At 41.6% G+C, this 19825-nt stretch overlaps 1 protein-coding gene across 2 annotated transcripts in view; it reads left to right on the forward strand.

Annotated features, from left to right (window-relative positions):
* Positions 1 to 19825, forward strand: part of FBXO9 (F-box protein 9) — a 48282-nt gene that overhangs the window by 798 nt on the left and 27659 nt on the right. The window contains exons 2-4 of one of the 2 annotated variants that reach the window (XM_077487799.1): positions 4944 to 5021; positions 13695 to 13850; positions 16151 to 16208. In XM_077487799.1, the coding sequence (XP_077343925.1) occupies positions 4944 to 5021; positions 13695 to 13850; positions 16151 to 16208 (292 nt within the window). The remainder of the gene's footprint in view (positions 1 to 4943; positions 5022 to 13694; positions 13851 to 16150; positions 16209 to 19825) is intronic. The other variant, XM_077487800.1, reaches the window with a different exon arrangement.

The raw sequence follows: 19825 nt of genomic DNA on the forward strand, positions 1-19825 counted from the left end.
GATGTCCTGATGGCCGCAAGATGCCTGATTGCCCTTCGTTGGAAACAACATGCCCCACCCTCCCAGGCAGATCTGTACACTAGAATATAAGATATAGAGCTGATGGAAAAAATGACAGATTGCAGGATAGACTGGAAACGCATGACAAAATCATCTGGGAGGAATGGCAGATGAGAGGATCCATCCTGAGCTGATGGTCGAGCCTTAACACCCCCCCCCCCCCCCATCATCTTTCTCTTGTCTGCTGTTTCCTTTCCTTTTTCTTTGGATTCTAATGTGGTCTATAGCAGACCCTATTTGATAATTAGCAACGTTTGTGGAGCCAGTAACGACTCCCTATTGTTTGTCTTATTGTTTACTGTTATCTGATATACACTGGCCCTATTGCTGTTATGCTGAAGTCTGTATTATAGTGTCAACTTTTTGTCCATTTATCCGCTATTATGATCAATAAACTGTTAATTGGAAAAAAAAAAAAATGTGTAAGACAAGAAAATTCCCAGAAAGAAAAGAAGATTCCCAGCCATTATTTTCTGTAACAACGTGAGGTGAAATTGAAGACTTGGTTTGCCGAATTTTTAAATCTGTGGTGGCATCATCGGATCACAGAACGCACAAATTTTCTGATTTTCAAAAGAAAATTCTTTCAAAATCCGACCATGATGCATGGTTCACTTTTCACACACTGTAGAGATGGTAGACTGGTAGATCTAAAGCAGTTTGTACAATCAGATTGTAAAGTGTATGGTCAGTTCTAATAAGGACCCAGACAGCAATAAATGCCTAACCATGGGTAAAACTGTTAGACTGTAAGCTCCAACAAGCAGGGCCCTCTGATTCGTCTTGTACCAAATTGTATTGTAAGGCTACTTTCCCACTGGGGCGGGCAGGCGCCGGCAGTAAAGCGGCGCTATTCGTCCGTTAGCGGGGGCGGTTTTACCCCCTGCTAACAGCCAAAAAAGGGTTAAAACTGCCCGTATAGTGCTGCTGCTTTAGGAGCGGTGAATACACCGCACCTACAGTGCTGCAAAGATGTGACTTGCAGGACTTTTTTGACCGTCCTGCAAGTGCACCGATCCAGTGTAAAAGCCCAAGGGGGCTTTCACACTGGAGGCACAGGAGAGACTCTTTACAGGCGCTATTTTTAGTGCTGTAGCACCTGTAAAGCGCCTCAGTGCGTAAGTAGCCTTAGTGCAATGCCTGCCTTAATTTTGTACAGTGCTGCACAAACTGTTGGCGCTATATAAATCCTGTATAATAATAATAAAACCCCTCACTACTATATTCAAATAACAGTTTTTCCTAGGTATACTTTTAAACTGAACACCATAATATGAATCCACTTTTGTGAGCACCAAATGCCCTTGTAAACACAGATATTAACTTGTAAAAGTAGTGGTGAGTTCCACACTGCTGTAGGTAGCCTGTGCAGTGAGCAGAGCTCTGGGAGGGGCGTTACCCACTATCGGCTGCCTACAGAAGAGGGAGGAGACTAGACCAGTCCCTCTGCACAAGGAGAGAGCAGCAGTGGCCGGTCTTTATTACAGCAAGCTCCTGTACAGAGGCAAAGTTTCACACTGGATTACTGCACAGATCTTCGAGAAATACACAGAGCACACCAAGATTCAAGTAACTATGCATGCTTCTTGTCATTAGACAATATTTGTTTATCCTGGAGTTCCTCACTGAAGATTATGAATGTTTGATTTTCCTTCAACTTGTGCTGACACAAATGAGATAAGGCAGTTTCTAAGAAGTAATAATTTGCCTATGACTGGCCGGCTTCCCACATTATATTTTTTTTGATGTGATAACTAAAGAACATGAAAAGCAAGCAGAAACATGCACCATACATGGTGCTGAGCAATCTACCTGAACAATTCAAATTATTTTTTTTTTTTCCATCAGTCCACAAAACTATTTCCCAGTTCAGGCTCACAGATAGATAGATATATATATATATATATATATATATATATATATATATCTATCTATCTATCTATCTATCTATCTCTATTTATAATATATATATATATATATATATTTTTTTTTTTTTACCAAACCTTTATCTGTTACTCCCATGAGTTCTTCTTTACCTTACTGAGAATTCTGCGTAGTGTCATGGGAGCCATCTTGACTGGGCAAGAGTAGCCACAGTACTAAACTGTCTCCCCATTCATAGACAATTTGTCTATCTGTCCACTGATGGATACCTAAACACTTTGACATTGCTTTGTATCCCATTTCAGCCTTGAGGTAATTAGTCTTTATTAATCTTTTGCCGCGTACACACGGTTGGACTTTCTGAAGGCAAATGTGGGATTGGAGCTTGTTGTCGGAAATTACGACCTCGTGCAGGCTCCATCAGACCGTTTCCATCAGAATTTCCGTCGCACACAAAATTTGAGATCTGGTTCTCAAATTTTGACGACAAAATCCGTTTGCGTAAATTCCGATCGTGTTTACACAGTTCCGATGCAAAAAGTTCCATGCATGCTCGGAATCAAGCAGAAGAGCCGCACTGGCTATTGAACTTAATTTTTCTCGGCTCGTTGTACGTCACCGCGTTCTTGACGTTCAGAAATTCCAACAATTTTGTGCGACCGTGTGTATGCAAGACAAGTTTAAGCCAACATCCGTCAGAAAAAATCCCATGGATTTTGTTGTCGAAATGTGCAATCGTGTGTACACGCCATTAGAATTGTTTTGTGTATTATCAGCTTAAGCACATGGGGGAGACTTACTAAAACTGGAGCACAGAATCTGGTGCAGCTGTGTAACCAATTAGCAACTAGGTTTGATTGTCAGCTTAATTTAACAAGCTGAAATTAGAGACTGATTGGTTACTATGCACAACTGTACCGGATTATGTGTGCACCAGATTTAGTTAATCTCCCCCATTGTGTTTTACTTAAACATTTTTACCTTAATGCAAGGAATGCATTAAAGTGGAGTTGCACCCAAAAAAACAATAATTCATGAATGTTCCTAGAAAAATAAAAAAATAAATTGGAAGTCGGCCTCCTTCAGTGCCTGGGCTCGTGACATCACTTCCCCTTTGGCGCAGGAAGGGCTCAGCTCTGCCCCCTCCCTCTTGTCAATCATCTGAGACATGTAACAGGTCCCAGATAATTGCACGGCCACAATCAGTGTGTGGCGCCACTCGCGCATGTGCAGGGGGTGCCCAGCTGTGAAGCCACAGCCGGGTGCCCACAGTTACAATGCCGGCGCTGCCGAACTGAGGGGTAGACGAGCGGGGCTTCGATCCCCCACATCGCTGGACCCTGGGACACGTAAGTGTCCAATTATTAAATGTCAGCAGCTGCAGTATTTGTAGCTGCTGACTTTTGAATTTTTTTTTTTTTTTTTTTTTTTTTTAAATGGCAACACCACTTTAAAGTGATTAGTAAAGTCCTTTTTCTTTTTTTTTTTTTTTTTTTTTTTTTTTCTTTCTTTCTTTTTTTTTTCCCTTTAAAAACACTTCATAAATGCACAGAGCAGGCCAGATCCTCCTCTTCTCAAGTCCCTCACCAGCTTTCCTGACCCCTCCCTCTTGCCAAATACCCCCACAGCAAACAGCTTGCTATGTGGGCACCCAAGCCGAGCCGCTGCTGTGTGTGTCCATTCAGAGATGGAGCTGTGGTTCGGCCCTGCCCCCTCTCTCTCCTCATTGGCTCACTGACTTTGACAGCAGTGGGAACCAATGGAGCTGCACTGTTGTCTTAGCCAATGAGGGAGAGTCCCAGGTAGCTGAGACACTCCTGCAACTTTGCTGGATGGGGCTCGGGTAAGTATTAGGGTTCGTTTTGTTTTTGTTTTTTTATCTTATCATTAAGATAAAAAAAACGTTCTGACTACAACCACTTTAAGGTAAAAATGCCTACGCTTTAAGCTGGTTGAGGAGATGTTCATCTAAAATTACTTGGAAGGGGTTGGTAATGGCAACCCATTCACAAAAAAAGTGCTTTATCCCACGCCTCTTAAAGCGGTAGTAAACTCTATACAACTGATCCATTAAAAGCACAAATTTATTTTCAAACACACAGGGATAATCCAAAGCATCGTGTAATTGTTCTTACTGTTTATGGAGCCTATTATTATTGTAGCTCCTTCTGTCTGAAGCCACGGCCATCTTTGTGGAGTTCTTTTTCACCATTTCCGGCACAGTAATCTCTTAAATGAGCAGTAAGGTTAAACCTAGTTAATGATGACAGAGACATGGCACGTCATTCTATTGATTGACATTTTATACTGCTTTACATGAGGCTCACTTGTCCTGGGGAGTCTACTATCACCTTAACTCACTTGAGCATCATTGTACTACAGTGGTTCCCAAACTTTTTTTCACTTGGGTACGCCCTGGTAGCCCATTTAGGTAAACTGTATCCCTTAATGGTTGAAGGGATAGAGGAAGCTAGGTGGCTCAGGGTTGTTTTTTTTTTTTTTTTTGGAGTGCTATATTGCAGGGATGTGGCCAGTGTTCTCCCTGGATCCTCTGGGGTTTTGGCCTGAGCTGCTTGTGGGTTGGGGGGGCTGAGCATTCCTCCATGATCCTTGTCTGGACCATGAAGGATGAAGATGGAACAAGGGTACAGCCTGATGGGGCACCTATATGATGTAGTTCAGGGAGGGCCACAGCAGCAGTTTCAGTGCTCTGTGAAGAGGATCCATGCATCAGAGTGGAGTGGGTCTCATCTGATGGAGGCGCCTTAATGGAATGGCAGTTGGCGCAAGCCTGAGGAGAAGGGAATTGGGCTGATTCTGGTGCCAACCAGGTCTCAGCAGTCACTCTGTCCTAGCACTAGCAGAAAAAGTGAAATTTATTTGAAAATGTACTTATCCTTTTAAACATTTTTTTAAAAACAAGGTGTTAAAATGTTTTAAAAGTTATGGACTAGTGCATTCGTTTAGAACTGAATTATATTATCTAATCTATTTTGCAGGCGGAAGGTGATGAGGATTGTTACCCTGACATCATGAAGGCTGATGAAAATGGACTATCTGGAGAAACTAATCTTCAGGTCCACTTACCTTTTCCTTTTACTTTGATATATGGTTACATTCACCCGACCATAACAAAATGCAATTCAAAGCGTAATTTGTTTATGGATCTGAATGCAGTTGTATTGTTTTCAGTGGGGATGTGTACTTGGGTGCATAAATATGCGCTGTGTTCAGATCCCTAACCAAAAAAAGGAAAATCTGGGGACATGCAATTTGCATGCATATGCATGTCGTCATGTATGTATACACCTATACATAGATGCAAAAAGTGCATTCTGGGATTGAAAAGAGAGCAGGAGAATATAGAACTCGAATTTTGCTCATTTAAACACATACAGTGGTGTGAAAAAGTGTTTGCCCCCTTCCTCATTTCCTGTTCCTTTGCATGTTTGTCACACTTAAGTGTTTCGGAACATCAAACCAATTTAAACAATAGTCAAGGACAACACAAGTAAACACAAAATGCAATTTGTAAATGAAGGTGTTTATTATTAAAGGTGAAAAAAAATCCAAACCATCATGGCCCTGTGTGAAAAAATGATTGCCCCCTAAACCTAATAACTGGTTGGGCCACCCTTAGCAGCAACAACTGCAACCAAGCGTTTGCGATAACGTGCAATGAGGCTTTTACAGCGTCCTGGAGGAATTTTGGCCCACTCATCTTTGCAGAATTGTCCTAATTCAGTTACATTGGAGGGTTTTCGAGCATGAACGGCCTTTTTAAGGTCATACCACAACATCTCAATAGGATTCAGGACTTTGGCTAGGCCACTCCAAAGTCTTCATTTTGTTTTTCTTCAGCCATTCGGTGGTGGACTTGCTGGTGTGTTTAGGATCATTGTCCTGCTGCAGAACCCAAGTTCGTTTCAGCTTGAGTACACGAACAGATGGTCGGACATTCTCCTTCAGGATCTCTTGGTAGACAGCAGAATTCATAGTTCCTTTTATCACGGCAAGTCTTCCAGGTACTGAAGCAGCAAAACAGCCCCAGACCATCACACTACCACCACCGTATTTTACTGTTGGTATAATGTTCTTTTTATGAAATGCAGTGTTCCTTCTACGCCAGATATACTTGGACACACACCTTCCAAAGAGTTCCACTTTTGTCTCATCGGTCCACAGAATGTTGTCCCAAAAGTCTTGGGGATCATCAAGATGTGTTGTGGAGAAATTGAGACGAGCTTTGATGTTCTTTTTGCTCAGCAGTGGTTTTCTCCTTGGAACTCTGCCATGCAGGCCATTTTTGCCCAGACTTTTCCTGATGGTGGAGGCATGAACGCTGACCTTAACTGAGGCAAGTGAGGCCTGCAGTTCCTTGGACGTTGTTGTGGGGTCTTTTGTGACCTTGGATGAGTCGTCGCTGCGCTCTTGGGGTAGTTTTGGGCGGCCGGCCACTCCTGGGAAGGTTCACCACTGTTCCATGTCTTCGCCATTTGTGGATAATGGCTCTCACTGTGGTTTGCTGGATTCCCAAAGCTTTGGAAATGGCTTTATAACCCTTTCCTGACTGATAGATCTCAATTACTTTCTTTCTCAATTGTTCCTGAATTTCTTTGGGTCTCGGCATGATGTGTAGCTTTTAAGGATCTTCTGGTGGACCTTACTGTGTCAAGCAGCTCCTATTTAAGTGATGCCTTGATTGTGAACAGGTGTGGCAATAATCAGGCCTGGGTGTGGCTAGAGAAATTGAACTCGGGTGTGGACAACCACAGTTATAGTATGTTTTAACAAGGGGGGCAATCACTTTTTCACACAGGGCCATGATGGTTTGGATTTTTTTTCACCTTTTAATAAACACCTTCATTTACAAATTGCATTTTGTGTTTACTTGTGTTGTCCTTGACTATTGTTTAAATTGGTTTGATGTTCCGAAACACTTAAGTGTGACAAACATGCAAAGGAACAGGAAATGAGGAAGGGGGCAAACACTTTTTCACACCACTGTAAGTGTCTTTACCTATTTAAATGCATCTAAACACAAGCATTTTTCTGACCATTTACTTTTGTGCAAGAAAAAGCATTTGAACCCCTTGGAATTAACCAGTTTTCTGCGGAAATGTGCCTTCAATTGTGATCTGATCCTCATCTAAGTCACAACAATAAACAGACACAATGGGGTTGCTTTACTAAAATTGTAGAGTGCAAAATCTGAGGAAGCTCTGCATAGAAATCAATCTGTTTTTTCATTTTTTTTGTCAAAACTTAAGATACATTCACCATTTGTAACATTTTACACTCATATTCACGGTGTAGCATGTTGCAAATTCACCAATCCTGATCCCCCCACCCCTATAAATCCCTGTTTTCATGGTGAGCGGGGGATCGCTCTGGCCACATCGTCCATTCACCGTGTTCTGTCATAATGAACTACCAGAGCGATATTGAGCTTCCTGTCAGAGTGTAACTGCCTGCCTGTATCTGACGTAAGGGCAGGATCTGCTAATCTTGGGTGCAATGCTGTGCAGGTCCCTAACAAAACAAAAGTAATAAATGCATTTTTTTTTTTTTACCTGTAAAAGTGAACTTATCCTTTAATTGAACAAGCTGAAGTTAGAAGCTGATTGGCTACCATGCACAGCTGCACCAGATTTTGCACTCTCCGGTTTTAGTGTACTTAAGTTGATAATACACAAACGATTCTAATTTCTGGTGTCTTTACTGAACACACCCATTCACAGTGCTGGAGGAAAATGTAAGTGAACCATTGGAGGTAATAGCTGGTCAAATCTGCTTTGGCAGCAATGACTTCAAGGAAGTGCTTTTGGTAGGTCTGGATTAGGTCTGCACAATGTTCAAGAGGAATGTTTGACCATTCCTTCAGCTCAGACATATTTGTAGGATGTGTGGTGTGATTGGATCTCTTGAGATCATGCCACAGCATCTCTATGGGGTTAAGGACTGGGCTCTGACTGGGCCACTCCAAAAGGTACGTTTTTTTCTTTTTTCTTAAACCATTCTGCGGTGGACTTACTTCAATACTTAGGATCATTGTCCTGCTGCATTATACAATTTCTATTAGGCTTCAGCTGGAAGACAGCAATTCTGACATTATCCTGTAGGCTATTTTGGTAAACTTGGGAATTAATTTTCCTTTCGATGATGTCAAGTGGTCCAGGCCGAGGCAGTGAAGCAAGCCCAAATCATGATGTCCCCCCCACCATACCTCAACATACTTCACTGTTGGGATAATATTTTATTGTTGATAAGCTGTACCCTTTTTGCGCCAAACATAGTGCCGAGTACAATTCCTCTTCCCCCCCCCCCCCCCCCACCCATGAGTCCACAAATATTTCCTAAGGTGCTCTTTGGTATTTTTTTGTTTTGTTTTTTGGAGAACAGTGGCTTCCCCCGTGATGTTCTGCCATGGACACCCTGTTCAAAGACCTGCGTATGGTAGACTCATGAAAAGGGATGTTTGCCAGTTCCAGTGATGCCTTTCAAGCCTTTAGCTGTTACTCCCTGAGTTCTTCATTACCTCATTGAGAATTCTACATAGTATCAGGGGAGTCATCTTGGCTGGGCAAGAGTAGCCATAGTACTAAACACTTTGATATTGCTTTGAATCCCATTCCAGCCTTAAAGTAATTAGTCTTCGAATTGTTTTCTGTTATAAAGGGGTTGTAAACGTTTGTGCATTTTCACCTTAATGCCGGGGGGTAGGGCTGAGTCCAGCATTTGGCGAAGCGCGCCCCTAAGGTAATTCCCTGGGAGATGGGGCAGGGATATGCAATTAGCGGACCTCCAGCTGTTGCAGAACTACAAGTCCCATGAGGCATAGCAAGACTGACGGCCACAAGCATGACAGCCAGAGGCTGAGGCATGATGAGGCTTGTAGTTTCGCAACAGCTGGAGGTCTGCTAATTGCATATCCCTGTCCTAGAGGGCTATCTGATGCGGGGAGGAGCCGCGAGAGCCACAGGGGGACCCCCAGAGGAGCAGGTTTGGGGCAACGCTGTGCGAAACGAGCTGCACAGTGGAAGTAAGTATGACATGTTTGTTATTTAAAAAAAAAAAAAAAAAAACACTTAGTCACTTTAAGCTCATTGGGGGAGATCTACAAGAACTGGAACACACAGAAGCTGCAGCTTTGCATAGTAACCAATATGCTTCTAGGTTAGAGCCCCGACTTCAAAGTCGACATGCCAGTGTGACTTCATTGTGGCTTACATACGACTTCTTTAACAGAAGTCAATGCACGTTGGATTGAAGTCAGACCAAAAGTAGTTCATGAACCTCAAGTCGCTCCTATTAGAGTGTTTCCTTTGGCGCTAATGGCAACTCTCAAGTCAGATGAGGTGGCAGTGTGAACCAGGGCTAATTGTCAAAGCTTAACCACTTACAGCCCAGGCCTATTTCTTTTTTTTTTGGGGGGGGGGACACTTTCATTAATTATAAAAAAAAAAAAGTGCTAAACACTAAAGTTAGCCTTTTTATTTTTATTTTTTTTATAATGTGAAAGATGTTACACTGAGTAAATAGATTGCTAACCTGTCCCGCTTTAACTATCTTAGGCCCCTTTCACACTAACGTCCCGTTCAGGCCCGCCTGTCAGTTTTTCAGGCGGACCTGAACGGGTGCTCCATAGAGCTCTATGGAGCGTCGGATGTCAGCGGTGACATGTCCGCTGACATCCGACCCGCTCCGATCCGAAAAAGTGTGACGGAGGAAAAAGCTATTTTTCCATCCGTCTGCGGATCGGATCGGATGACGACGGGCACTGCGGTCCGTCGTCATCCGATCTCCCATAGGGGAGAGCGGCGCTGTGACAGGTCCGTCCCTGCACAGTGTGCGGAGACAGACCTGTCATCTCCCTGCTCAGCGGGGATCGGCGGAGTGATCCCCGCTGAGCAAACGGACATCCACGGGGCGGATCAGAACTGATCCGCCCCGTGTGAAAGGACCCTTAGGCTTCCCAGCTAAATAAACGACAGTGTTTTACTTCTGTCAGTACTGGAAGTGACGTCATGATGTCGCTTGTGGCCGCTGAGTGTCATAGAGATGGCCGGGGACCATCTGGTCCACAGTCGGCTCTATGGTAAGCTGCCAGCGCCAGTCTATTCATTCTCCAGCTCCCCGGTCGTACGGGGGAGTCAAGAGCAGCATCAGAGGGCGGCAGGGGGGTGACCCCCTCCTGCCGCATCCACTAAAAGCAATTAAATTGCTTTTACATGTGAGGAAATTGCTGGCTGAAAAAACAATATCTGAATGATGCCTGCTGCATCATTTGGATGTCTCCATTTCAACCCAAGGACGTGGCTAATTGAACAAGCGGAAGTCGAAGGCTGATTGGGTACTATTCACAGTTGTACCAGATTTTGTGTGCACCAGTTTTAGTATATCTCCCCCATTGTCATAAAATGTGATGCGATCTTCAAGTCATAACAATAGACAAACGCAAATTACTGCAGAAAACAAGTTTATTGAAATGGGTTCACATACTTTTCCTTGCCATTGTATGTGATCAGTACAATTCTTATGGCCGTGTGTATGTAGCCTATTTATGTATATGCAAATTATTGTTCTGAAAGGCAGCACTGCTGTTTTTAATTATGTTAAATATTACAAACATTAGAGGTGTTTTCTTTTTTTATCTATAAAAAAGAAAAAAAATTACACTGCTTTTTCAAGGATATAGATGCATTTTTCATTGAGGATATGTCTGTACATTGCTCCATGCACCTCCACCCCCCCCCCCCCCCCCCCCAAACCTGTCCAGTCTCTCAGACCATGCTGCTGAAAAACACACAGAGAATCCTTTTCCTTACAGTCAGAGTCCTTCAGGTGCTTTTTTGCAAACTCCAAGCTGGCTTTCATGTGTTTTTGCACTGAGGAGAGGCTCCCTTCTAGTCACTCTGCCATAAAGCCCAGTTTAGCGGAGAGCTGCAGTGATGGTAGTTTTTCTGGAACTTTGTTGCATCTCTACACAGGATCTCTGGAGCTCAGTCAGAGTGACCATCAAGTTCTTGGTCACCTCTTACTAAGATCCCTCTCCCCAATTGCTCAGTTTGGCTGGGGGACCAGCTCTTGCAAGAGTCCTGGTTCTGCCAGACATCATCTATTTGGAAATTATGGAGGCTACTGTGCTCTTGGGAACCTTCAGTGCAGCTTAACATTTTTTGTAGCCTTCCGCAGATCTATGCATTGCAATAATAGTGTCTCTGAGCTCTGTGGGCAGTTTCTTTGACCTCATGACCTTTTTGACCTTTTTTTTTTTTTTTCTGATACCGTCTGCATTGTCAACTGTGAGGCCTTTTATAAAGGTGTTTGCCTTTCCAAATCGTGTCCGATCAATTTAATTTACCGCAAGTGGACTCCAGTCAAGGTGTATAGACATCTCGCACGATTGCACATGAGCTAAATGTGTTGTTGCCAAGGATCTAAATACTTATGGCAATGTGATATTTCAGTTTTTCACTTTTCATACAACTTTAATTTTGCAAACCTTTCTAAAATTCTGTTTTCACTTTTGTCATTATGGGGTACTGAGTGTAGTTTAATGGAAAAAAAAAATGAATTTAAAGCAGAGTTCCACCCACTTTTTAGAGGTGGTCTTAAACGAAAGACCACATCTCCACCCCTCATTTTTGGATATTAAAAAAGAAATAAAAAAAATATTTTTAAATTTTTCTATTGTACCATTTTATGAAGTACAGCCTGTATTTCCGATCCATCCAGTCCGCGGCGTAGGACGTAATTTCCTTTCGTGCAGCGAGCACCAAACCCCCCCCCCCCCCCTATCCAGAAAGCGCAACGCGACAGGAATCGGGCAGTAAAGTCACAAGCCTCCACTGCCAGTTTCCATTAGTTAGAATGACGGCGCCTGCTCCCGATCTGCTGGACGGAACGGCCGGGGGGGGGGGGGGGGCGACATCGTGGGCTCCCTGGACAGGTAAGTGTCCTTATTAAAAGTCAGCAGCTACAGTGATTGTAGCTGCTGACTTTTTAAAAAAATATATACATTTTCAGGTGATGCCACTTTTAAAGTGTCATAGTTTTTTTTTTATTTTTTTATTTTTATTTTTTTTAATACCAAATATGTCATGTCCTACTTTCCAGCTCTGTGCTGTGATTTTGCACAAAGCAGCCCCAATCCTCCTCTTCTCAGGTCCCTTGCCGGCGTTTCTGGACCCTCACCCCCACCAACTGCCCCGAAAGCAAGCTGCTTGCTCCCGAGTCGGCCCTGTGTGTCGAAAAGACACAAAGCGTGGCTCAAACCTGCCCACCATTCTATCCTCACTGGCTGCAATTACCAGTAGTGGGAACTAATTGCTCCCCATTCTCGGTCAATGAGGAGAGAGAGACCCAAGAGGTGCTGCTCCGCTGCACCACGCTGGATCGGGCTCAGGTAAGTATTAGGGGGGCTGCACACTGAAGGTTTTTTTACCTTCATGGATGGAAGGTATATAAGCTGAAGATTTTTTAACCACATTAAACTATAGTAGGCTGCAACATAATTTTAAAAATGTGAAGGGGGATGTTTAAGCCTAGGTTCACATTGGAGCGATTTGTAATGCGATTCGAGAGATCAAATCGCATGAGGATGAGTGGCAGCCTATTAGAGGCAATGACGCTGTTCCAAGTGGTTTGACACAGATTTTACGGCCCAGCACCGATTTGCAAAATAGTTTCTGCACAATTTTTCCTGATTTCAGGTGCGACTTCAATAGACATCTGTGTATGAAGCCACACAGATGATCAAGTAGCACCTGAAATCGGGCTGACCTTGTTACTTCGAAATCAATTTCAAAGTAGCATCAATGTGAACCAGGGATAATGGTTGCAGCCTGCCAACAGGTTCTATCAAAGCACCTTTCTCAGTGCTAGACACAGTGACCTTCAGTGCCTGCTTGTTTTTTAATTAAAGCCATATGATCCTTAGTGATTGTATCATTATTAACCATGCTGTGAGATACAGCTATGTTACAGAATTATAGGGTATTTTATTCACGCATATACTCTGTGTGGGGCATTGTGCTGAGGAATGTAAATAAACAGCTTGCATGCAGGAAGCTATTTAACATCCCAATTTCCAAAAAAAACTTTGTAAAAATCTCTAAAAATTACAAGCCATTGTAACAAATACTGTAGCTGCTGACTTTTAATATAAAGGCACTTACCTGTCCAGGAAGCTTGTGATGTCTGTATATCAGCCTATTATCGGATCGGCTCTCCGGTGCTGCTGCCGCCATTTGCGGTAAGGGAAACTGACACTGAATCCTTAGGGCTTCACAGCTGGTTCCCTACTGTACATGCGCGCTGTACTTTCTAACTGGCCCTGTGGCGGAGAAAGGCGCAGTCTCCTGGAAGTAGGTGTCTGTACCTATCAAAAACGGGTGCCAAAAGTGGCACTGGAAGGGAGAGTGAGCAGATTAGCAGAGCCTCCACTTTTGGGTGGAACTCTGCTTTAAGAAGTGGTCTGATTTAATGCAGTCCCAGGTGGAGACTTTAGGATACCCAAAGAAGGAATTTATCATGCCAGTTGTAACCTTGTAATAAATCTGTCTTAAAATGCTTCTCACTGCTTCTGTTTAGCATTACTGTACTTTGTGACAGGATTGATATATGTCCTCTATTGTACATTACACCTTGTTTGTAGATGTATCTATTTAGGCTCTGGTTTTTTTTTTTTTGTGCTTTGTAATATATCGTATATTAAAATACATTCTTTTTGATTCTGACTTGCACAGGAGGAGCTGCAAGTGTTTCGAGCTTGCTGGATGTCCGAACTTACTCCAGGAGGGAGTTCTTCAGGAGCAGAGACTCAGTCCAGTAAAGTACTGAGAGGATCTGTTGGGAAGGTCTCAGATACCAAAGCTAAACATGAACTGGCCAAGGAGGAGATGGTAATTTTGACAACATTTTTGGCAACTCAGAGTTAAAGGAAAAGTATGGCCAAAGCTATTTTGTTCATACTGCTCCTGTGGGTCACAGGAGTGCACTTGGTTCTGCTATCCTGTGACCCAGATTCAGCTGACAGCGGGCTAAAGCCTGTTTATACCACAGAACCGGTCCAGCCTCTGCAGGGATTCCTAACTATGTTGGGATCCGTCTAGATACCTGACTGGCAGCTTGTTTAGCTTCTCAGTGCACTCCTGAGAGTTTGGACATGCTGCTGGAGGGGCAGAGCAGAGAGTGGTGACTGACAGTCACTGCTCTGTGCTCAGGGTGGGCACAAGAATTGAGCAGTCTTTGATCGCTCAGTTCTCGATTGTAGAGGTGGCTGCGGACAGCTGAAAAATCTGATTGATGCTGCCTTCATATAGGTGAGTATGCAAGTAATATTTTTTTTTCCTTATTTCCCACTTCTCTTTTAAATAAATGTTTTGTTTTTTAGTGGTCTGATAACATAGGTAGGAGTATTTTAAAGAAAATATTAAAATAAAAGCAAGCTTTCCTTGATGAACTCTGCTTTGAAAAATATCCATTGCTCAGCTGTTATATAGATTTTAAGACAGACTTTAAGCCACTTACCCAAAACAATAAAAAGATAATAAGTTTAAACTTCCCTTTTAAGGCTGGCCATACAAAGTTTGAATCTCAGCCAGTTCAGCAGGAACCAGCTGAGCTTCAAACCATTAATGGGCACTCTGAATGTACTAAGCTAATTGATCAATCAACTTGTTTCACCAGCCTTGCACATGATTGGGTATTCTTTGCAAAGTGAAGCCTTACCTCATTTACTAAGCTCTGGAGCAACTGCACAGTCTATTTGCCTTTAGCAAATCAACCATAATGTGTAAATATTGAATGCAAATGCAAAGTACAATGAATAAAAAGACTATATAAAAATTATTGGTGTAAAACCATATGATCAATATGCCAAACCAACTAATAAACATTAATGAATGTTTAACGTCATATTTACTTGTGAACTTATCTGTGAATGATTAATGAAAAAAGTAATTAATAAAAAATGTCAATAAAAAAATTATAAACGTTAATAAAAATCAGGTTCATAAGAGTTCATGTTTACCCATGATCAATGCAAACATATCCACAGCCGGTGTTGGATTTAAAATTCCAAGGACAAATATTAAAGGGGTTGTAAACCCTATGCATTAAAGTGGCTTTAAACCCTTTACAACTACTTTATACTACAGGCAAGAATATAATTAGGCTTGCCTGTAGTTACACTGGATATCTCCTAAACCTGCACGGTTTAAGAGAGATCCCTGTATTTGCATGTGCCGACGTCATCGGCAGATGAGAACTTAAGCCAACTGAAGCAATTGCACGTATGTGCCTTTGCTTCAGTTGTACTGTGCCGTACAGGTACTCACAGCAGGTAAAAGTACTCGTCACTTCAGACCAAAGCTCAACTCAAAAACGGACGCTTCATAGTGTAACCCATAAAACAAATTGTATTGATTAAACGCACAAATTGCACTCACATTAACTAATTGATCTCCCAGAAGATTTTTACCTCCTTCATGGCCAGGGCATTTTTTGTTATTCAGCACTACGCTATTTTAACTGGTATTTGCACGGTTATGCAACACTGTACCCAAATGTAATATTAAACGAATTTTTTGTTTATTTTTTACTAGTGATATCAGTGACTTATAGTGTGGCGGGCAATTTGACTTTCGGTTTGATTTACTAGAGTGCAGTTGCTCCAGAGCTTAGTAAATGAGGTAAAGCTTCACTTTACAAAGTATACCCAATCACATGCAAGGAATACAAAACTTTTGCTTGCTCATAATTGGATAATGGAAGCCCCACATTCTGTGTTAATTGGGGAATCGTGCAAATTTCTTTTCTGCAACCCATAGTTGCAGGAAAGAAATTCGCACCATGTGTGGTCTGCCTAACTTTACTAAATGCATGCTTTTTTCAGGACCCTAATTCAAAATAGAGGCAAATGTGAGACCGGTAACTAGAATTTTCTGGCGTTCGGCACCTTCAGTCTATGTATTAATTGCCTTGCGGATTTCATTTAAATGTTTGAGACGTTAAGTATGACTATCTTTGAATATGCATTGTTTCTGAATGTATTAATTGAGCGTACAATGCAAGAAAGCAGTGAAATTGTCTTTCCTGTTTAGTTCTGTTGTATATTATTGTTAAAGCAATGACTTTTTTTTATTATTTTTTATTTTTTTTATGGACCAGCAAACATAAAATGTGCACTTTTTTTTAACAGGCCAGGGAGCTTTTTCTTAAAGCTGCAGAGAGGGAGCAAAATGGAGCACTCTATGAAGGTAATGGATTTTGTTATATGCCTTCAGTACTAAAACCAGTTTATTGGTTATAGGTTTTACGAAGGAGACTTTGCTTTGATAAAAACATGGATAGAAACCATCCTTTTTTGTGTAGATTACTTTATCTTTAAGAAAAGAGGTAGTATTTGAATGTTACATTTTTTGTCAAATGCTATATATATTGCCTTGAAAAAGTATTTATACCCCTTGATATTTTTCCACATTTAGTCATTACAACCAAAAACCTAAATTGTATTTTATTGGGATTTTATGCGATAGACCAACATAAAGTTGCCACATAATTGTGAAGTGGAAAAAAAATGATAAATAGTTGGTTTTCTTTTTGTTTTTCAAATAAATATGTGAAATGTGGCATGCGTTTGTATTGAGCCAGCCCCCCTGAGTCAGTACTTTGTAGAACCACCTTTCGCTGCAATTACAGCTGCAAGTCTTTTTGGAAATGTCTCTACCAGCTTTGCACTTCTTTGACATTTTTGTCCATTCTTCTTTGCAAAATAGCTCCAGCTCTGTCAAATTGGATGGAGAGGTTTTGTGAACAGCAATTTTCAAGTCTTGGCACAGATTCTCTAAGGTCTGGACTTTGGGCCATTCTAACACATGAATGTGATTTGATCTAACCATTCCATTGTAGCTCTGGCTGTATGTTTAGTGTCATTGTCCTGCTGGAAGGTGAACCTCTGAACCAGTCTCAAGTCTTTTGCAGACTCTTAACAGGTTATCTTCTATGATTGCCCTGTATTTGGATCCATCCATCTTCCCATCAACTCTGACCAGCTTCCCTGTCTCTGCTGAAGAAAAGCATCCCCACAACATGATGCTGCCACCATCATGTTTAACAGTTGGGGGATGGTGTGTTCAGGGTGATGTGCAGTGTTAGTTTTCTGCCACAAAAATTTTTTGCTTTTAGGCTCAAAAGTTAAATTTTGGTCTCATCTGACCAGAGCTTCTTCTTCCAAATGTTTGCTGTGTCTCCCACAGGCTTCTCGCAGACTAAAAATGAGTCTTTCTTTCAACAATGGCTTTCTTCTTGACACTCTTCCATAAAGGCCAGATTTGTGAACTGCACGACTAATAGTTGTCCTTTGGACAGATTCTCCCACCTGAGCTGTGAATCTCTGCAGCTCCTCCAGAGTTATCATGGGCCCCTTGGCTGCTTCTCTTATTAATGCTCCCCTTGCCCAGCCTGTCAGTTTAGGTGGACGGCCATGTCTTGGTAGGTTTTCAGTTGTGGCATTCTCTTTCCATTTTCGGACGATGGATTGAACAGTGCTCTGTGAGATGTTCAAAGCTTGGGATATTTTTTTTATAACCTAACCCTGCTTTTAAACTTCTCCACAGCTTTGTCTTGTGTGTTCCTTGGCCTTCATGATGCTGTTTGTTCACTAAGGCTCTCTAACAAACATGAGGGCTTCAGAGAACATCTGTATTTATACTGAGCTTAAACTACACTCAGGTGAACATATATTTGTATCTAAGGTATTGGCCTTACCTCAGAGATTTGTTAGTTTAAACATAATGCATATACATACGTACTAAATTGTATACGACACCTTGCAATCTGACATACAATGTATACGGTACATTTTCTCATGGTTCTATTGTAAAAATAATATAAATTTATTTATGAAAATTACACACAGGTGGATTCTATTTACTAATTAGGTGACTTCTGAAGGCAATTGGTTCCACTAGATTTTAGTTAGGGGTATCAGAGTAAAGGGGGCTGAATATAAATGCACACCACATACTGGTATATTTAAAAAATAAATAAAATGAAAATCCATTTGATTTTCCTTCCACTTCACAATTATGTGCCACTTTTTGTGTTTTGGTCTATCACATAAAATTCATTTTACGTCTTTAGTGTTGCAACATGGCAAAATGTGGAAAGTGGTAGGAATACTTTTTTTTTTCAAGGCTATGTGTTTATATATATATATATATATATATATATATATATATATATATATATATATATATATATATATATATATATATATATATATATAAAATATATATATATAAAGTTTTGGGGTATGGGGAGGAGATGAGCAATACTTAAAGTGGAAGTAAACCCATGGATTTAAACAGTTAAAAAAAAAAAGGCATGCCGGGAATGCTAACTGCACATTGGCTGTGCTCTCAGCCAAACTATCAAACCATCCAATGGCTGGTGTCATAACGAATCACATGTGCAGCACCATAGCAGTTGAAGATCAAACAGAGGCAAAGATGGCAGCTTCCTTGGCTGAAAACGATAGGGGAGTTTACTTCCACTTTAAGCACACTTACAACAGGAATAAGCAGATTATTCTCCTATAGAAAACAGAGCTAGGAAGGGAGATTTTTTTTTTTTTTCCTCGCTCTCTTGTTTAAGGGTTAGTTCGCTATTACTTTCTCCAAAAACCTCCTTATGCATTATAGTGTTTTTAAAAAATTTACATGATGATGTGCTCTGTTTTGTACATAAATGCTTACTTTTTATATATGCTCTTAGAATTGTCCTCCCCTTTCCATCCTGCAGATGGCAGGATGTACCCAGAGTTGAATGTGCAGCCCCAGAAATGCACAAGTTAGCACTTGGCTTTATTCCCTACTCACAAATGCGCATTCTGCAGTCTTTCACTGTTTCAGAACACTAAGCTGTGGCGTGTTCCTGTGTGGATATGGAACAAAATGTAATGCTCATTCCAGAGTTGCCAGGGGCCAAGTATCTAATGCTGAGTATGTCCTACTATCTGCAGAATGGAGAGGGCTGGACTATTTTATATGAGCATCTAAAAAAAGTAGCCATTTATTTACAAAATGGAGCACAGCATGCTCATGTATAGCGTTTGTAAAGTTAGGATGTTTTTTTCTTTTAAAATAAACGTGTTGTACTTGCCTGCTCTGTGCAATGATCTTGCACAGAGCAGCCCCGATCCTCCTCTTCTGGGGTCCCCCTGCTGGCGCTCCTTGCTCCTCCTCTTCTCAGTGTGCCACCATAGGAAATTTCTCCCTATTGTGGCAGTTCTGCAGGCTCAGTCCTGAGTCTATAGGCACAGACAGTGAGATTTGGCCCCACTCCCTCACATTATTTGACTGACAGCAGCAGGAGCTATTGGTTGGGCCTGTGGGAGCGCAAAGGAGAGAGCCACTGCAGATGGGCACAGTGCTGGCTCAACATCAGGCTTGGGTAAGTATACTGTGGGTGGTGATAAACAAACATAATTAAATACTTTTTACCTTAATGCAGGGAATTCATTAAGGTAAAAATATTTTAGCTTTACAACCATAAGAACAGTCTAATGACACGGGTGGTTTTGGGGAAATGTAAGTGAAGGTGAACTAACCCTTTAAAACTGATTTCCTTGTTTTAGATGGCACCTTTACTGCTGATCCACTAATTTCTTATTAGTATCTGAAACCATAGTAGTGCAGCACCCCTGTCTGTAAAAATGGTGATATGCTAATGGAGATATTACTATCTTACCCTTTCCAATGATGGTTTTTCTGGCTAAAGCTTAGAAATCCACAGTGAAAATTTCTAAAGTTTATGTAAAACAGAAGAATCCTACAATGCTGTCCTTTTTAATATGCACTTTAAAACTGATACA

This window comes from Lithobates pipiens, unplaced genomic scaffold (genome assembly GCF_037356315.1).
Source record: "Lithobates pipiens isolate NorthernLeopardFrog02 unplaced genomic scaffold, aLitPip1_a1.2 Scaffold_18, whole genome shotgun sequence".
NCBI classification, from domain to species: Eukaryota; Metazoa; Chordata; class Amphibia; order Anura; family Ranidae; genus Lithobates; species Lithobates pipiens.